The sequence below is a fragment of the Loxodonta africana genome, chromosome 7 (assembly GCF_030014295.1).
Source record: "Loxodonta africana isolate mLoxAfr1 chromosome 7, mLoxAfr1.hap2, whole genome shotgun sequence".
In the NCBI taxonomy this organism is placed as follows: Eukaryota; Metazoa; Chordata; class Mammalia; order Proboscidea; family Elephantidae; genus Loxodonta; species Loxodonta africana.
Genome location: NC_087348.1, coordinates 75,226,950 through 75,244,776, shown reverse-complemented (window position 1 = coordinate 75,244,776; position 17,827 = coordinate 75,226,950). Strand labels below are relative to the sequence as shown.

Below are 17,827 nucleotides of genomic sequence, written 5' to 3'. Positions count from 1 at the left end.
GGATTTTATCAAAGGCATTTTTGGTATCTAAAAAAAAATTTTTTATTAAAATATGGATGGCCTTTATCACTAGACTTATTGATATGTTATGTAAATAGAATTACTAGTATTAAACCATCTTTCCATTTGTGGGATAGCTGTCTTTGGTACATGTTATACTATTCTTTTAATTTATTTCTGGATTTGATATCCTTGTACTTTTTAGGGTTTTGTATATATGTTTAATAAGTGAGGCTGTTATGTAAGGGGTTTTAGGTTTTGGGTGAGTCAGAATTTTGTATATCAGCGTTTCATTAATTTTGCAAGATCAGCTAGTTGCATTTTATCTTTTCTAATAATACATAAATTTTTTTTTATGTATTATTGTGTGATTCCTCTAGTATAATAATTATATATTTTTGAGAGTGTGAAAGAGCTCACCTGAAAACTCATCTGGATATGGCACCCTTCTTGTCTGGAGCTGTTTGACAATATTTTCAGTTTCTCCCATGGTTGTTAGTTTACTTTTTTTAATTTTAATTTTAGAGATTTGTATTTTCCTAGGAAATAGTCTATTTTATTGAGATTTCTAAATTTGTTAATCCAGAAATATAGTGATATTTAGATAATGTTTACAGTCTCTCTCTGTGATTATACATTCTTTTCTCAAGGGTCTGACTGTTTCATAATCTTCTGACATTCCACATCCCTCTCCCTGGGTCTGGGCAGAGGCAAGGGCCAGAGTGTATGTGAATGTGTGTGTGTGCGTGTGCAAGTGTGTGTACATGAGGGATAGGGAGTGGCTCTAGGGCATAGCAACCCCATCCCTGCAAATGGGAGGCATATGTATGTGCAGGCAGACGTGTCCTAACATGCATGCCTTGTGTGTGTCCCAGCTGTGTAGCTGTGCTGGCATATATGTATGTGTACACTAGCATGTATGTCCAGGCATATGTGGGGGGGTATGTGTCTCTCTACATGTCCCAGTAAGCATGTATAGTCTACGCAGGTATGTAGATTTCCCCTTTTTGTGAACATTGTGTACATGTTCCATAATCTACTGTATCTGTGTAAATGCATATGCATGGCTGGGTATGCCTGTGTAAATGGCACAGGGAGCATAACTTGTGTACGTCTGGCTGAGGGTAGAGTCATTGGACAGTGTCCCAGGGAGCCTCGGTGCTTATGTGGCTTATTCTCTTATCATTTCACACAAGCTCTCAAAAGGCCAGGAGGTGAAGAGGAGGTGGGCTTAGACAAGGCGGACTGTGGGAAGAAAGGGTGAGCATGGAGAGGTTGGCTTGGCCTAGAGTTGGTGTGTCAGAGCTGAAAGGGTCAGGGTATAGCCTAACACTCTTGCTGAGCCAATGGGCATACTGAGGTGCAGAGGGTTAGAACGTGCCCTGAGCCACACAATAAGTCACGGCCTTGTCAAGTCTGGAGCCTAGACCTAAGTGTTCAATCTGGTGTCCACTGGACACCCCCTAAGCTAGAGAGAGGATAAAGCCTTGTTGTAATGCACCAGTTGGGGAAGCTGACTGCTGTTGCTGTGGAAATCTGAAGGCAGCATCCTCTGAGAGGACCAGGATACAGAGTCCAGAGAGAACAGGCTGCGTTCAGATGGGGCCTGTGTGGGGTAGCTGGTCTGGGGCTAGACCAGATGGCAATTTTCTGTGCCCAGGCTGGAGCAGTTCTCTGGGCGTGTGTGTGTGTGTGTGTGTCAGAGAAAGAGAGACGAGGAGGAGGAAGAGGAGCATGCCTCATCCTCCTCCTCCAAGACCTCGTCCATCGTTCTGAAAGGCTGGTTGGTGCTGTAAGAAGGTGTGAAGCACTCACTGACATAGTAGTTTCCCTGTGTCCATCAGGGTCCAGTCAGATATTGCTCTTAGAGTGGGCTGGGGCCACGTAGACAGACATGTTGGCTGTGCTTACACATCTGCCATCATGGGCCCCAGAGCCTAGCCAGCATCTGCTGGACACTAGCTCGTCTTCCCTCAGATGATGGGCGGGACCTAGAGTCCTCACCCAGGCCACACAGATACTGGGGAGTGGAAGGGGTGAGGTGTGGTCCTGAGAGTCCCCAGGACTCATCTCTGCTGCCGATGGGCCGAGGCAGCAAAGGATAGTGCAGGAGTGCAGGCAGGATGGAGAGGGGAACTGACAGGGCCCAACACTCAGGCAGAGCTGAGGGATTGTACAGCCAAGAGAAGGTGTGCCTCTGCCATGGCCTCAGCCGGACAAAACACAGGAAAGGGATACCCCCAGAGTCCCAAAGGCATCTGGGAAGTTTGCAGCTGGGAGCGCTCCCTTAGATCCTATACCTCTTGCCTTCTGACTCCTCCCAGTGACCCAGGAAAGCCAGAGCTCAGCATTCATTCCAGCCTGAGCAAGACCCTCACACCCCGTGGAGGCCTATTCTGGCCGGTTGTGGGAGGAGCTTCTGGAAGCAGGTGGGGCATCTTTGGGGTTGGGAGTGGGTTGCAGGAGCCATCTGGGTCTGAAGGAAACAAGGGTGTTTAGCCAGGCCTCCTAGTCCCATCCCTTTCCAGCCCTCCCCTGTCCTCTGCAGTACTCCCATGTCCACGTCCCCTCTTGGGACATGGGGTAATGTGGGAGTGCTTTGAGTGTATGGTCTTTGTGTATTGAGGCTGGCATACATACTTTGAGTATGTGAGTGATTGTATGTGTGAGTGTGTGGAGAGAAATGTAGATAGGTGATGGGTATGTGTGTATGTGAGGAACAGTGATGGTGCAGTGGTTAATCACTCGGCTGGTAACTGAAAAGCTGGCGGTTCGAACCTACCAGCTGCTTCAAGAGAAATGTAGCAATCTGCTTCCATAAACATTTACAGCCTTGGAAACCCTGTGGGGCAATTCTACTCTGTTCTATGGGGATGCTTTGAGTCCAAACTGACTCGACAGCAGGTTTGGTTGTTTGGGATGTATGTGTGCATGGTGCACGTGTAAGTGCTGGAGAGGGGAGGAGATGTGTGTAGTGTGTCTGGAGTGGTAGGTATGTGTCTGGTGGGTAGGATGGGCTATTCAAAATGACTGATGTGGGGGCAGTAGGTGTACTTGATGGGGGATTGAGTGTGTGAAGTATGTGAAGGAGTTCTGGGTGCATATGCCTGTGTATTTGTGGTGTGGTGGTTTGCATGTGTGGATAAGGGTGTGCATGTGAGGGCGCTGTGCGAGGGTTGACATGTGAATATATGCAGTATGGTTTGGAAAGGTGAGGGGTATGTGTCCAAAATATGTTCACGATGTGTCTGAGGTAATGTGTGTGTGTGTGTGTGTTGGATGGAAATGAACTAGAGTATGAGTGTGCATAGGTGTGTAGGGAAGTGATAAATGGGTATTTATACTCCCTACACCTCGGGAGTTGAATATTATTATCCACCTCAAAGTTGAGGACTCCAAGGCTCACATAGTGGAAACAAGCTGTCGGGGTCACACAGTAGGGTCTGTTAGACTCTTATGATCCCATTTCTGGCAGCTTGAAGCCTAGACTCTACTGGATTGCTGGGAAGGGAATTGGCCGCTCTGGTGGCTCTGTAGGTCATGACAGGTCATGTTTAGTTCTTTAGAGGTATTGTACTAGAGCTTGCTAGAATTGGCTTAGGAGAATCACTTATTAAATATTTAGGAATTTTTTAAGTCGTTTGTTAAACACAGCCATTATTCAGAATTTAACTCTAAAATTGAACAAATTATATTAAAAAAGAAGGCAATAATTGAACAAATTATATTAAAAAAGAAGGCAATAATTACTCAAAACTCACCATTTCCCAACTTCTTTTATGACATTTCACTGTATCCTTGCTCTTGATGTTATTCATGTCTAGCATACCTGTTTGATGGAAATACTATGTGCTACTGTGCATTTCTCCCAAATCTACATTCTGGAACATCACAAAATTGGCCATGGAAGGAGTGGTTTGCACCATGAATGTCAGCAAGTGCTATAAGAGTTGATTTATTGTTTTGTTGATTCTCTACACTTAAGAAAGTGATAGAACAAATGTTAATTATGCAGATTAAATTAAATAGTTTATCATGTCTATATTTGCTACATTGTGAATAGCACAAAACACTGATGAAATATTATTCCAGGATCCAAAAACTATTAACCAATTCATCCAAGAAGTCACTCAAGTCACGGACGAATGAGTGAAGTTCTGACATGCCTTCTTTGTTCTACTTTTATTTTACTTATTAACTTAAATGAAAATATCAACCAATATTCAAGTCAGAACTACACTCATTTTTCATTTGTAATCAGAGGTTAGTTACAGAGAAAGAATTCAGCGAAAATCCATGAAAGAATTCTGTGAGAATCAACTGGCTATATGGAGTGTATAATAATGAACATTGGAAATTTTATTATTGTTTATAAATTGAGTGCTACACATCCTTCATGGAAGTAAAATTTATAATAAACTTATGTCTATATATATGCAAACATTTTTTAGAGAGCTGTTTGTTGAACATTTACCGGTGCACCACTGTTTAAAGCTGGCCTTCAGCACTCAGTAGGGCCTTCATCACCCAGACCCCCGTCATGCCTCCTTTATTGTATGTGGTGAAGTGAAGGGGCAGGTGCAATCTGCACAGGCCCTGGGAGCAGCTTCTCAGGTTTCCAGACAAGCTGTGGCTTGTCACTAGATCAGCTGTGACCTCTCATTGGTTATGAGCATTCAGGTTCACCTGGAGGTCCCATTCATTTAGCACTCACCAACTAAGCACCTTCTCTGTGCTGGGCACTGGGGAATAACAGGTGGGGAGAAGACATGGCCACTACCTTGTTCTACTTTCATATTATTTGTTAACGTAAATAAAAATATCAACCAAAACTCAAGCCAGAACTACACTAATTCCTTAATTGTAACCAGAGGTACGAGATGTTAGTTACAGAAAAAGAATTGCATAGAGCTCATGGCCCAGAGGAGGAGACACAGTCAGAGTCGGTCACATGCTGACATGGGGGTTGTAGGGTCAGAAAGGAGACAACTGGCCTAGATAGAGAAGAAGGGAGGCAGGACAAGAGTAGATGGCCTGATAGAGGTGTTCCGCCTGAGCACTACTTCTCAACACAGTGTGCAGCACCCGTGGGATCTCAGTTAAAAAATGTAGAGATTCTCTTGTAGGTCTGGGCAGAACCATGCCCAGGAGTCTGCAGTGTGCTAGGGGATCGTGAGACAGGTGACCCTCAGGCCACACTTGGGAAAACATTGACCTGGGGAGGGAAGAAGGTGTGTGCAGAGGAGGAAATGAGAAAGATGAGGCTGAGTTGGGTGATCTGTAAGGAGACTTTAGGGTGTGTTTGGAGCAAAGGGGAGATGGGCCAGCCTGGAGGAGAGGGGGCAGAGAGAAGCAGGAGACAGAGGTAGGGCTGATTGTGCAGCCTCACAAGTTTCCTGAAGGGCTCTGGATTCTGTCCTCTGAAACAAGGACATTGTCAGCAGTCTACATGCTCAGATTTGACCTTTGAAAGTGTGACACTCTTAGAGGGAGTAGAACTGGAGGTAGGAAGACTTTAGGAACTGGAGACATGTGAAGCCTAGACCCAGGCAGAGAAGTTGTGGAAGATGAGAAGGGGGATGGGAGGCTTTGGAGGTCAATACACAGGGCTGGGAGAGAGGGGCTAGGGTGGCATCTGGGTCCTAGGGTGGCAAATGAGTGGACAGCAGTGCCATTTATGTAGCGAGAAAATACAGGCCTGGCATGAGATAAGTTCAGTTTTGGACCTGGAAAGGTAGAGGTGCTCCTGGAGGGGCCCAGAGGATTCGGAGCTCAGGGAAACCATCAGGAAGTGGATTTGGATTCCCTGAGGACGGGTGGGGGAGAGCCACGGGCATGGAGAGGTCACTCGAGAACACAGAGAATGAGTAGAGACTCAGAGTAAGCATCTGGACCCAGTTCCAAAAGGCCAGGACCTCAAGGTCATTTCTGGAAATGGTGGCCAAGATGTAGGGTCCCTCCATGTAGGGGAGCCAGAAGGTGGGTGGAAGAAGGTTGTAGTTCAGAACCATGGCGGTGGTGGCAGCCTTTAGCTAGGGACTGGAGGTCACAGTGGTTAGGAGTCCTGGGGCCTCAGTTTTAGGTCCATTCCTGGCTCTTATGCCGACTTGCTTTGTGACCTTTGACAAATCTTTCCCCACCCCGAGCCTCAGTTTCGTCATCTGAAAAGGAGAAGGTTGGCCCAGACCAGTGATTTTCAAATGGCATTTGGAGGCCCAGGATCACAAGAAGTATTTCCAGGGAAGCATTGGTGGAAGGAAGAGGAGGCTGAGGGGGTGAAACTCCAGCCTCCTGCCCCACCCCAGCTTCATCCAGAGCCACTTGCTCTTATGTTGTATATATTGGCCTCCCATGAAGAAGTGTGCTACCAGTTGAAAACTGCTGGGCTGGATGATCCCTTACACTGTCTTACATATTTAGGGGTCTGTGAACCTTTGTCGACATAGACACTGATGGAGACCAAAAAGTAATAAGGCAACATAGGAAAACCAGATATCCCCACCACAGATACTGTGTGAACCAGAGTGACCATTTCCCATGTAGAATAGTCATGGATGTGCCCACAGCTACATAGACTCAGCTCTTCTATAGTTGTGGATGATTTTAGCAGTCGATGCAGCTCTACTTGCTCCTTCCTCCTGGCTGGTGGGTCACCAGCCTTAGCCATCTGCGTGCCCTGGGATGGGGCCTCTGCGCTCCCAGGGACAAACTTAGTGTGGGATTGACTCTGAAGCAGCCTCTACAATGGCAAAGCCAGGGATTGTCTGAACAGGATGCAGAACCTTTGTGTTCTTCCCAAAACCTGGCATCAGTGAGATGCCGACTGTGTGTTAAAGGACTTGGTGGGGTAGTACCTTGGCTTCCCTCCACCCCAGGGCTTCCCCAAACCCTCCTTGACAGCAGGGTACTGTCAGTAAATGTAAAATATATGAGTGTGTGTGCATGTGTGTGTGTGCCCCTGCAGGCCCCTAGATGGGAGCAGAAATGTCCTTCCAGAGCCTCCACAGGAAGTACAAAGATCCGTCAAGTTGGTGCACTTCAGATCCCAGAGAGCCAATGCCTGCTTCCTTTCCCCAGGGCAGGGCTCTGAGTCAGGGAAGACACCTGCCCACAGCCCTTGCTCTGGGATTCTGTGGGAAGGGAGCAGGATGAGAGCAGTCAGCTAGGAGGGGCTGGAGACCATGTGTGTTTACCCTGTGCCCCTTCAGCCCATGCTCATTCCCAGCAGATGCCAGGCCCTCCTTGCTGGGAAGGTTGCTACCCTATAAGATCTATACCCTCAAGGGGTCTAAATCCCTCAAATCAGGCCACACTGGGCCTCAGAATTCCAGACTCCAAGACAGTGCTCTTGGGGGGCTCCAGGGACGCCTCAGGAACACTTCAGAGATTTCAGCAAAAGTGGCTTCCTCTTTTATAACCTCATCAACACCCCAGATAGGGTTTAGAAAGGTCCTCCAAGGCCCTTGGCAGGATGCCCTGGAGTTGCTGTGTTCCATCTCCCTGCGCTTGCTGGGCTCTCCAGGATCCTGGAGGCCACCTTCACTTGGCAGGGTGGTTGGATGGGGGGCAGGTGTGATGATTCTCCATGTTTCCTGACAACAGGCTGGGGGACTTAAGCACCAATGTGAAGCTGAAGAGTGTCGTGGAGACAGGGGTCGGTGAGACCAAGTCTGCCCAGGCCACACCCGTGGCCGGGCTGTGGCCCTGGGCCTGGGGAGGGTCGCTGTTTGAGAGGAGGATGCAGCTTTATAAAATGACTCCGTAAGTATGGCCTTGGCAGGCGGGGCCACAGGCCCCACTGCCCCACTTGGGATGGTGGGCGTGGACCAGGAGGCAACCCTGTAGCAGGCAGTGGGGATACCCAGAGAACTGGGAGGCTGCAGGTGGCAGGGAAACCCAAATGCTTGAGCTGAGGCAGAAGCTGGCTCTTGGCCTCTGGGGAGCTAGGGAGCCCAGGTGCTCTCAGGAGCCTATGGAGGGCCCTTCAGTGTTCTGGGTCCCTGAGCTAGGGCTTTTCCTGGAGGGCCCTGTGTATGTGTACATGTGAACGGGTATGGTCTCGGCCCTGACTGCTGACTGCAGCAGGAGCCCTCTGAATTTAGGAGCCCAGGAAGACAGGCCCAAAGGCTTCTTTCTCAGCATGAAATGTCTAGAACAGTGGTTTGCAAATATGAGAATCATATCACCTGGGAGGTTTTAAAAAAGACACACATTCCCAGGCCCCACCCCAGAGAGTCCAGGTGATTCTGATGGACAGCTGTGATTCTAGAGGGACACCTACCCTGGGCCAGTCCTACTGTAGGCATTGTAGAAGCCCAGGCTTCCGCCCCCAGTGCCACCATTAGACACTCATCCCTTTGGCTGTTGAAGATGTGTGGTCATCTAGAATCTTATGTAAGGGAGAGTCCCACATGTTCTTCAGTAATCTCTTACTGGGGCACAGAAGAGAAAGGATGGTGCACAGAGTGGGCCATTGATGGGGAAAGACTCGGGAAGGAGAGGGATGGAAGTCAAAGACAAACGATCCCTGAATCACAGTGTTTGGGGCCCCACGCTGAGGCCTATGGCCTTCTGAGGTCTCAGAGCCCAGGTACCCAGGTCTATACCAGCCCCTACCCAGTTACTTGAATTATTCTGGCTTCTTTGGCATGGACATGAGGAAAGAGAGATTAGATGTTAGAGAGGACTCGTTGGTTTACCACCTGGAAGGTGAGCGTACCCAAGGATAGTTATGAAATCTCCTTGATGGAATACTGTATTCCTTTAAAAATTTTTAAATGTTTTTTTTAAAAAAGGGAATCCAGTTAATCTAATGACCTTTAACGCCCTCAGAATTAACACAAATGTTCTAGCAACAGACTGTACTTTTACATGTTGAAGCCAGAGTCAGAGGTGGTCTGATTCCTTCCCTTCTGGCCTGCCCAGGTACATGCGTTCATTTCACCCACATCTGCACACGTCCTGCTTCCTGGCGGCAGAGCATCCCGAGGTGTTCATGTGACCCAGTTTGCTTTGTCGGTCCCCGGGTGCTAAACCTTTGGGCTCTTTCCAGTTTCTTGCTATTATAAATATCACTGCTATGAATATCTTTGTACAAATTACTTTCTTAGTATTTTACTGGGAAGCATTCCCCAAGTGGAATTACTAGGTCAAAGGGCATGGGCAATTTTATAGTTCTTGTTGCATATTACTAGATGGTTGAAATATTGAACCCATTTACCATGGCACCAATTATGTATGACTGCCCCATAAAAAAAATAGCCCTCCAATATTAAGGGTTATCATTTTTATTTTGTGGCTGCTTGTTTTCTTCCCCGTTTTGCCATATTGGTCAGGAGAGGTGCTGCATGTTGCTTTAAATGTGCATTGCCATAATGATTGGTGAAATTGGGCATTTTCTGCAGGACTTCAAGAACCTGATGGGCATCATTTGTCCCATAGGAATTATAGTGCGATCTGTCCTGAGTCAAAGAGCTGGACCAGGGCTGGGAAACGAATATAGTTTTGGGTTTCTAGACTTACTCAGTCCTCAGTTTTTCAGTAGTAGGTCACCATGTACACAAAGGACACAGTTCCTGATGATCTGAGGCTGAGTGATGAGTGTGGTTTGAAAAGAGCATCACTTGTCTCAGGCGGAAGACTGAGGTAAAGGGGAGAGGGAAAGCTAGTGGCCCATGATTGTCCCTGGCCTGCCAGGCTCTGCTTGAGATCTGCTGATGGACTGGCCTTCTGGGTGCATTACCATGTTGTACTTGGGGCTGTGACCATGAGGATAAACCAGATTTGGGGCTTCCTAGTACACATGCCTGTTGTCTTCATCCTAATGGTCATTGGCAAGCTGCACCAAGAGTTTATCCAGTGCCTGTCAAATCAAGGTTCTGGCAGTGGTCAGAGGGACCAACCTGGGTGAGGCCAGTAATGTTTGTTGAGGTCTGGGCCCTTGGGTCTTGGCTGAGGTGTAGAAGAGTGGGTATTTTTGGACAAGGAGGGTATTAGGGAACATTGTCCTAAGCAGGGTTTAAGACTGTGGCCTGTGGGTAATGTCAGGGTGGCTGAGCAATGATCTCAGATCGTGAGGTTCAGGGGCATGAAACTCAGTGGTGGAAGCTGGGTGTCATGGCTGTCGTAGGCAGAGCCATGAGGCATCCTGGGATCTACGAACAGACAGGCCAGAAGAGGGAGGAGATTAAGTCAGGGCAGACGTGGCTGGGTGGGGCCAGGGCAACTAGCACAGGGTGTGAGGGCAGCAGCCTAAATCGTAGTGCAAAGGACTCAGCAGTCTTGGGAACAAATAGATAGATGTGGACATTGACGCCTCTCACTGATATCCCTGCGTACCTTTCTCCATGTTAGGCTCCCTCTGAGGGCCACTCGTGCTCTCTTCCCTCAAAAGGCTGGGCCATGTCATTGCCCCAGTGCCATCAAGCCCCTGCAATTCCCCATTGCTAAGATATTCAGGACCAAACACCCAGCCTGACCCTGTTCCAGACTTACTTCCCTGGCCCCAGATAACTTCTCCAAACCCTTCTTCCCTGCACTCATTCCTTGCTTGCCACACCACCTGCCCCAACGCTTGCCTGCCTCCTGTGGCCCCCTCACCCCAACTGCCATTATTAAACTCTGTGTCCTTTAATCCCTAGCCTAAAGTGCCACCTCTGCTACAAAGCCCTGCCTGATCCCTCAGCCAGAATCCATTGCTCTTTCCCCTGCGTCTCTATGGCTCTGCACCTTCCATTCTGCTGGGCCAACTTCATTCCATCTGGGATCATCGACTGTTGTGTATGTGTTCAGTGTGTCCTCCACTGACCTGTGATCTTCACGGGCCGGTGCCATGTCTTATTCATCTCTGGGTCTTAGTGACTATCAGGGCTGTTACAGAGAGAGCCTGGACAGGAAATGAGAAGAGCCCACGTTTTTGCTTGGGGATTTGCCTAAAATCAGTGTTGGAGCAGGAAAGGCTGTCCACTCTCCCAAAGTTGTTAGCTGAAAAGCAACAACTTACCTTTTATTAGCCTATTTACTCTGAAAAACACTAGAAGTACAGGGTAGGACACCTAATTCTATCACCGACTCAAGAGCTTTGTGAGACAGTTTGGTGACACTGGTGGTTGATACTACCATCAAGTCAAGGTGGTTACTTTGGCTTTCTTATTATAGAAGCTGTGTTTACAAACCACCTTATAAGGATGACTTTCCTTAATTATTACCAAAGGAACATTTAAGAAACCCCTGTACATTATCAGGTTTCAGAATCCTGTTGAAATTTTGCTTTGAACTACATGAAGTCTATAAATCAATTTGAAAAGAATCATAGACTTTAAAATAATCTTCTTACCATGTAGGAATATACTAGGGATCTCCATTTATTCAAGTTCTTTTTACAAATCTCAATTATAGTTTATAATTTTTTGCACATGGATCACAAATAAGTCTCATTAATATTATTTTAAATGTGTTCTACATAGTCTTGCCACTGTAAATGAGATGTCTTTTTCATTTTATAAATTATTATTTTATATAGGAATGTTATTGCCTTTTTATCTTTTTTATCTGGCAGCTTTACTGAACTTTCTGGTTATGGTGGTTTTCTCATTGATCCCCTTAAGTTTTCTTGGGATCCCAGTATAGTATATCATCTGAAGGTGCAGTCGGCCCTTTGTATCCATGGTTCTGCATCTGCTGAGTCAACCAATTGCAGATGGAAAATATTCGGTAAAAGAAAAAAAGGTCCGAAAGCAAAACTTGCATTGGCCACGTGCCAGGCCCACTCGAATGAAGCGATGTGCAGGCATCCCCTGCCTTAGCCTCCCGCCATTTTGCAAATCCTCGGTCTCTCTCCAGCACTCCTTGTTTGAGCATTGTTCGCTTCGCATCTCATGCCACTTGTGTTGTGCGCACCTTTTGTTTCCATGAAAAAATGGCTCCTAAAAAGCAATGAAGTGGTCATAGCAGTCTCTCAAAAAGCTAAGGGTGAGGGAGTTGGGGAGAGCGAGAAGCAGAGTTTCAGGCTAGTAAGGGACGGCTGGCTAGCCACTTAAAGCACTACAGCCTCAAGAACTTCAAGATCATGGGAGACAGCATCTCGGATGCCCAGGCAGCATCAGCATTCTCAGAAGAGCTGAAGAAACTCATAGAAGAGAAAGGCTACCTGCCAGAGCAAGTCTTCAATTGTGATGAAACAACTATTTACATAGCATTTTTTATATTGTATTAGTTATTGTAAGTAATCTAGAGAAAATTTAAAGTATACGGGAGAATGTGCGTAGGTTATAGGCAAATACTACACCATTTTATGTAAGGGACTTGAGCGTCCACAGATTTTGGATACGTGAGGGTCCTGGAACCAGTCCCCCTCGGGTATCAACGAGTGATTGTAATATAAATTATGACTCCTCCTTTCTAATATAGTAGACTGATGACTCTTCATCAGTGTCCCTCTTATGGATTGAACTGTGCCCCCCAAAATGTGCATCAACTTGGTTAGGCCGTGATTCCCAGTATTGAGTGATTGTCCACCATTTTGTCATCTGATGTGATTTTCCTATGTGTTGTAAATCCTACCTCTGTATTGTTAATGAGGCAGGATTAGAGGCAGTTATGTTAATGAGACAGGACTCAATCTAAAAGATTTGGTTGTATCTTGACCCAATCTCTTTTGAGATATAAAAGAGAGAAGCAAGCAGAGAGACATGGGGACCTCATACCACCAAGAAAGCAGCGCCGGGAGCAGAGCACGTCCTCTGGACCTGGGGTCCCTGTGCCTGAGAAGCTCCTAGACCAGGGGAAGATTGATGACAAGAACCTTTCTCCAGAGCCGACAGGGAGAAAAAGCCTTCTCCTGGAGCTGGCACCCTGAATTCGGTCTTCTGGCCTACTAGATCATGAGAGAATAAACTTCGGTTTGTTAAAGTCACCCACTTGTGGTATTTCTGTTATAGCAAAGCAGCACTAGATAACTAAGACAGTCTGCCTCAGGAACTTTTAAAATATACAGGTGGTTGGGCCTCATTCCACCGCCACCTAACCATAACCACTGGTTCAGGGGGTAGCAGGTAGATTCCAGATCGAGGAGACAGCATCTGCAAAGGTGGAGAGAGTGAAAGCTTGGCTTGTCTGAGAGCAGACAAGTATAGCTGGAGAAGGAGTCCTTGGGTGGTACAAATGGTTGATGCACTCTGCTGCTAACGGGATGGTTGGAGGTTTGAATCCTGCCAGAGGGACCTGGAAAGAAACGCCTGGTGATGTACTTTTGAAACATTGCTGTTGAAAACCCTGTGGAGCACAATTTTATTCTGACACACCTGGGGTCGCTGTGAGTCAAAATGACACAACGGCTGTGTTTTTTTTTTTTTTTTTTAATCTTTCAAGGCTGGAGAACAGAAAGTTGACTGGCTTTGTAGATGCTTTTTTAAAATTTTGGTCTGTGACCAAGGCAAGTCCATTTTAAGCAGCAGGTACATGAAAGATTTGCATTATGAAAAGATCACTCTCAGTGCCATGTGAGAACAGACTGCAGGGGGGCCAGAGGGAAAGGGGGTGTAGCTCATTATGTAACAATTGCTAACTCACACAAATACATCTTGATTTCTATGTGCTGGGTGCTGATTTAGTATTTTACATATATTAACTATTAAATCCCCAGGACAACACAGCTAGTTTGTGGCAGAGCCTGTTTTGAAACCAGCGGGTCTGGCTCCGGAGACCACAGAATGAACCATTACAGGAGATCCCGTGCCACAGATGGAGGCAGTTTGGATGAGGGTAGCGGCACTGAAGGTGGTGAGAAGGGGACTGAATGAAGAAATACTTAGGATTTAAAATCAACAGAACCTGGTGATGGGCTGGATTGTGTGGGGCGGGGGGGTACCAATTTTTCAACGTATTTATTGGCCATTTGGAGTTTTTCTGGGACTTGTCTGTTTATTTTTCCATTGGGTTGCTCTTATGTGCTTATCAGCTCTACTCTTTTTCAAAAGGAGGGAGGAAGGGAATTCAGATCCATGTGCTATGGTGCATCCTGCCTCTCCTTCCCATCTGCCTTCTGTGAGTGTGACTGGGTCAGGGCCTGGGTCTCAGGCTGGGTCTCTGCTCTTCATACCTTTCTCTTTGGGGTGTGAGAGGAAGCTGAGTCTAGTCTGTGTATTCTTTACTCTCTTCTCCCACGGAAGTAGGGGGTTGGAGTTGGGAAATGCATGTCCTTTTAATGTAAATTATCAGCTGGGGCCCTAGACAATGGAACTGTAGAAGTATTAGGGGCTTTAGAAATTGTCTGAAGCCCTGGTGGTATAGTGGTTAAGAACTATGACTGCTAAGCAGGATGTCAGCAGTTCAAATTCACCAGAGGTTCCTTGGAAACCCTGTGGGACAGTTCTACTCTGTCCTGTAAGGTCACTAGGAGTTGGAACCGACTTGACAGCACCTAACAACAGAAACGATCTACCAACCACTCCCCCCACATTTTATAGATTGATACACTGAGGCTGGGAAAACTAGGAAAGGGCTTGTCTACAGTCCTACAGGAGGCCGGTGGCTTAGTCAGTCTAGAACTCAGGGTTCCTGACTTCTAAGACACTGCCATCTTTAGAAGAGTGAGAGCACTGGCCAACAATGAGAGCAAATGCTGGTCACTTGTCCTGCTTGGGGTTCAGGGAAGGATCCCAGAATGTGTCAGAGAGCCAAGAGGGTGCGGTGCGGGGCAAAGTTAAGAATAGGTTGAGTTGAACCAGAGAAACGCATACAGGTAGCTCATAAAAACCAGCCGGGCTGAGATGTGAGTATGGGACACAATAAAGAGACCTGGGGAATGGTGGTTGGAGCAGGTGGTAAGGGGGCAGAGCAGAGGGTGTCCTGAGCTAGAAGAACACATTCTGCCTCTGAGGGCCCCGCCCACTGGGGAATGGGGACCTCTGAGGTCCAATCTGAGTTCTGGCCCAGTTCACCCTGTCTCCAGGGAGACTGTAGAAGTCATGGTGAGATTGAGGGCTGGGACAGGGCTAAGTGGCATGGGATGTCCATGTCAGAATCCTGGACCTCATCCTGTTGAGCTGAGCCCTTGCCTCCAGGACACCCACTTCCTGCCAGCCTCAGGGTGGCAGGATCAGCAAGGGACAGGCTCTGCAGCAGCAGGGATGGCGATGACTGTGTAGGTGACACAGAGATGTGGAGAGAAATTGAACTATGATGAGGTCCGGGAGTCAGGGAGAGAGACTCAAAGAGCCACAGAAAGGAGCCTGGAACTGGAGAAAGGAAGAGGTGGATACTCCCCACCCAACCCCACCAGCCCTTGGGAGTCATGTCATCTGAGGGATTCTAATTTTCATGGGCCTGAGAGTATAACAGGGATGGACCTCTGCCTCCTCCCAGTGCTGGAGCTGGGAGCTGCTGAGGTGGGTGCATTCCTCTCCCCTCTCCCAGAGCCCAGGCAGGGTGGCAGCAGTTGAGACCATCTGTCCTCATCCTCATCTGAGATGGGCCACAGCCCCATGGCGTAGACTTTGGTCGAGGCTGAATAATCCTTACTGCTGTGACCACCCCCCAGAGGTTATGTTTCCTTCTGCATAATAGCACCTCAGGATTGCTGTGAGCAATCACTGAGATAATACATGTAAGTGCTTAGCGCAGTGCCTGCCCTCTGAGAGGGCTCGATAAGTGGGAGCCCTAACTGCTAAATGTTGTCACATCTCTGTGGTGCTTGGACTTTTGACACATCATTCACAGGTTCATGTTCTCAGCTCAGCCTCAGTAGGCAAGACACACATTGTCTCCATTTAACAGCTGAGAAAACAGTGGCCAGTGCAGGCATCACCAGTGAGTTAGCAGCACAGAGAGAGCAAGAATTCAGCTCTCCCAACTAGGTCTGGCATCTTTTCACTGCTGTGTGTTTTCTTCCACAAATACAAGATTTATATCCTCATCTCAGAGATGAGCAGACTATAATCGCCTTCTTTTGTCTCCTAAGAGCCCTGTTGCAAAGAGTCAAAATATCAGAGAAAGTCAGTGCTAGAAAGAGCCTTGGAGATCATCCCATCCCTGATTTTGCAGATGAGACACAAAGAGGCAACATACTCACTCAAGGTCAGACAGCAATTTAGTGCCAGAGCCAGGACTAGAACCTGGGACTGGTGGTGTTTTCTCTACACCTGCTGCCTCTGAAGGTCTTGGACTTTTATCCCCATTTCAGAGATGGGAGAACTGAATCAGTAAGTAAGGTAAAATGACTTGACTCCAATCCTATAAAGTGCCTTTCCTCAGTGACCTGGTGTCTTTCAAGTCTGATATTTTTATAAACCCTCGTCAGCAAAGAGAAGGGCCATTGAGCCAAAAGATGTGTGGTGGGTAATAAACTTCGCAGATAAATTTAAATTGCATTTCAGGGATGATTCCTCTTGCTAGAGAGATTGGTCTGTGAATTCAGAGTAAGATGGCTTAAAATGCATTTTACATTTTAAGTAACCATGGCTTTCTTAGATGAGGGGGAAAAAAAAAACAGGTCAAAAATGCAAACTCACTGGCTTTTTTGAAAGGTTACAAAATAAAATGTTCTTTGCTGGAGGATATAAAGGAAATGGCTCTCTGTTTGACAAAGGAGAGGGCTCTGCTAGATAAATCCTGCATTATGAACAAATGAGAGCTTTCTCTCCCTTCCTGATCAGCTTAACTCCTTGTTGCTTATCTGCAAACCCAATAAAGCTTGTAAAACAAACCTTTCCTGACCGAGTACAGGGGCCTAAATGCTCATCCTCTGAAGCCTTATTTCTATTTATAACCCAAGCCTCTGCTCCTTGGAGAGCTGGGTTTAGACCACCCTGTAGAGAAGTGGGAAACCCTGGTGGCATAGTGGTTAAGTGCTACGGCTGCTAACCAAAGGGTCGGCAGTTTGAATCTACCAGGCGTTCCTTGGAAACTGTATGGGGCAGTTCTACTCTGTCCTACAGGGTCGCTATGTGTTGGAATCGACTCAACGGCACTGGGTTGGGTAGAAAAGTGGGCAGAGGACTTGGCAGGAACAGAAGCTTCCAGAGGACAGGGAGCCTGTGCTTCAGCTCTGGGTCCCCCCTGCCCCCTATCCAGGTCCTCAGAGCAGGAAACCCTTAGCAAAGACTCAGAATGGAGCAGGGCAGACTGGGTGCAGAGCAGGTATTAAGGTTGAGCATCTTTCCTGAACTTCCCCCGCTCCCTTCTGAGATAAATAACCGGAATAAGAATTACAGAGCTTAATATACAGTAATATGTCATATGGAAACCCTGGTGGCATAGTGGTTAAGTGCTATGGCTGCTAACCAAAGGGTCGGCAGTTCAAATCCGCCAGGCACTCCTTGGAAACTCTATGGGGCAGTTCTACTCTGTCCTATAGGGTCACTATGAGTCAGAATCGACTCGACGGCACTGGTGTTTTTTTTTTTTTTTTATGTCATATAGGTGCCCTAGTGGCACAGTGGTTAAGTGCTCAGCTGCTAACTGAAAGGTCGGCAGTTCAAACCCACCAGCCACACTGTAGGAGAGAGATGTGGCAGTCTGCTTCCGTAAGGATTTACAGCCTTAGAAACCCTATGTGACAGTTCTCCTCTGTCCTATAGGGCCACTGTGAGTCAGAATCGACTCCATGGCAATGGGTTGGGTTTTTTTTAATATATGTCATATTATACTTGGTGACTAATGATATTACAACCTGTGTGGCTTTTAAAATATGATTTATTTACCAAAGTCATTGTGCACCTGCAGTGTTTGTTTACTGTCTTGTCTTCCCCATTGTGAGGGTGGGGATGTTGTCTGTGCTGTTCAGGGGTCACCAGGGAGTCTCAGTAGCTAAAGGGTGGAGCTAAGAGGA

At 47.1% G+C, this 17,827-nt stretch overlaps 1 protein-coding gene across 10 annotated transcripts in view; it reads left to right on the top strand.

Moving 5' to 3' along the window:
• TUB (TUB bipartite transcription factor) overlaps positions 1-17,827 on the top strand; it is a 90,735-nt gene that overhangs the window by 34,362 nt on the left and 38,546 nt on the right. For 8 of the 10 annotated variants that reach the window (XM_064288472.1, XM_064288470.1, XM_064288469.1 and 5 more), the window contains one exon: positions 7,603-7,761. The exons of the other annotated variants lie outside the window; for them this stretch is intronic. In XM_064288472.1, the coding sequence (XP_064144542.1) occupies positions 7,603-7,761 (159 nt within the window). The remainder of the gene's footprint in view (positions 1-7,602; positions 7,762-17,827) is intronic. 10 annotated transcript variants of the gene reach the window in all.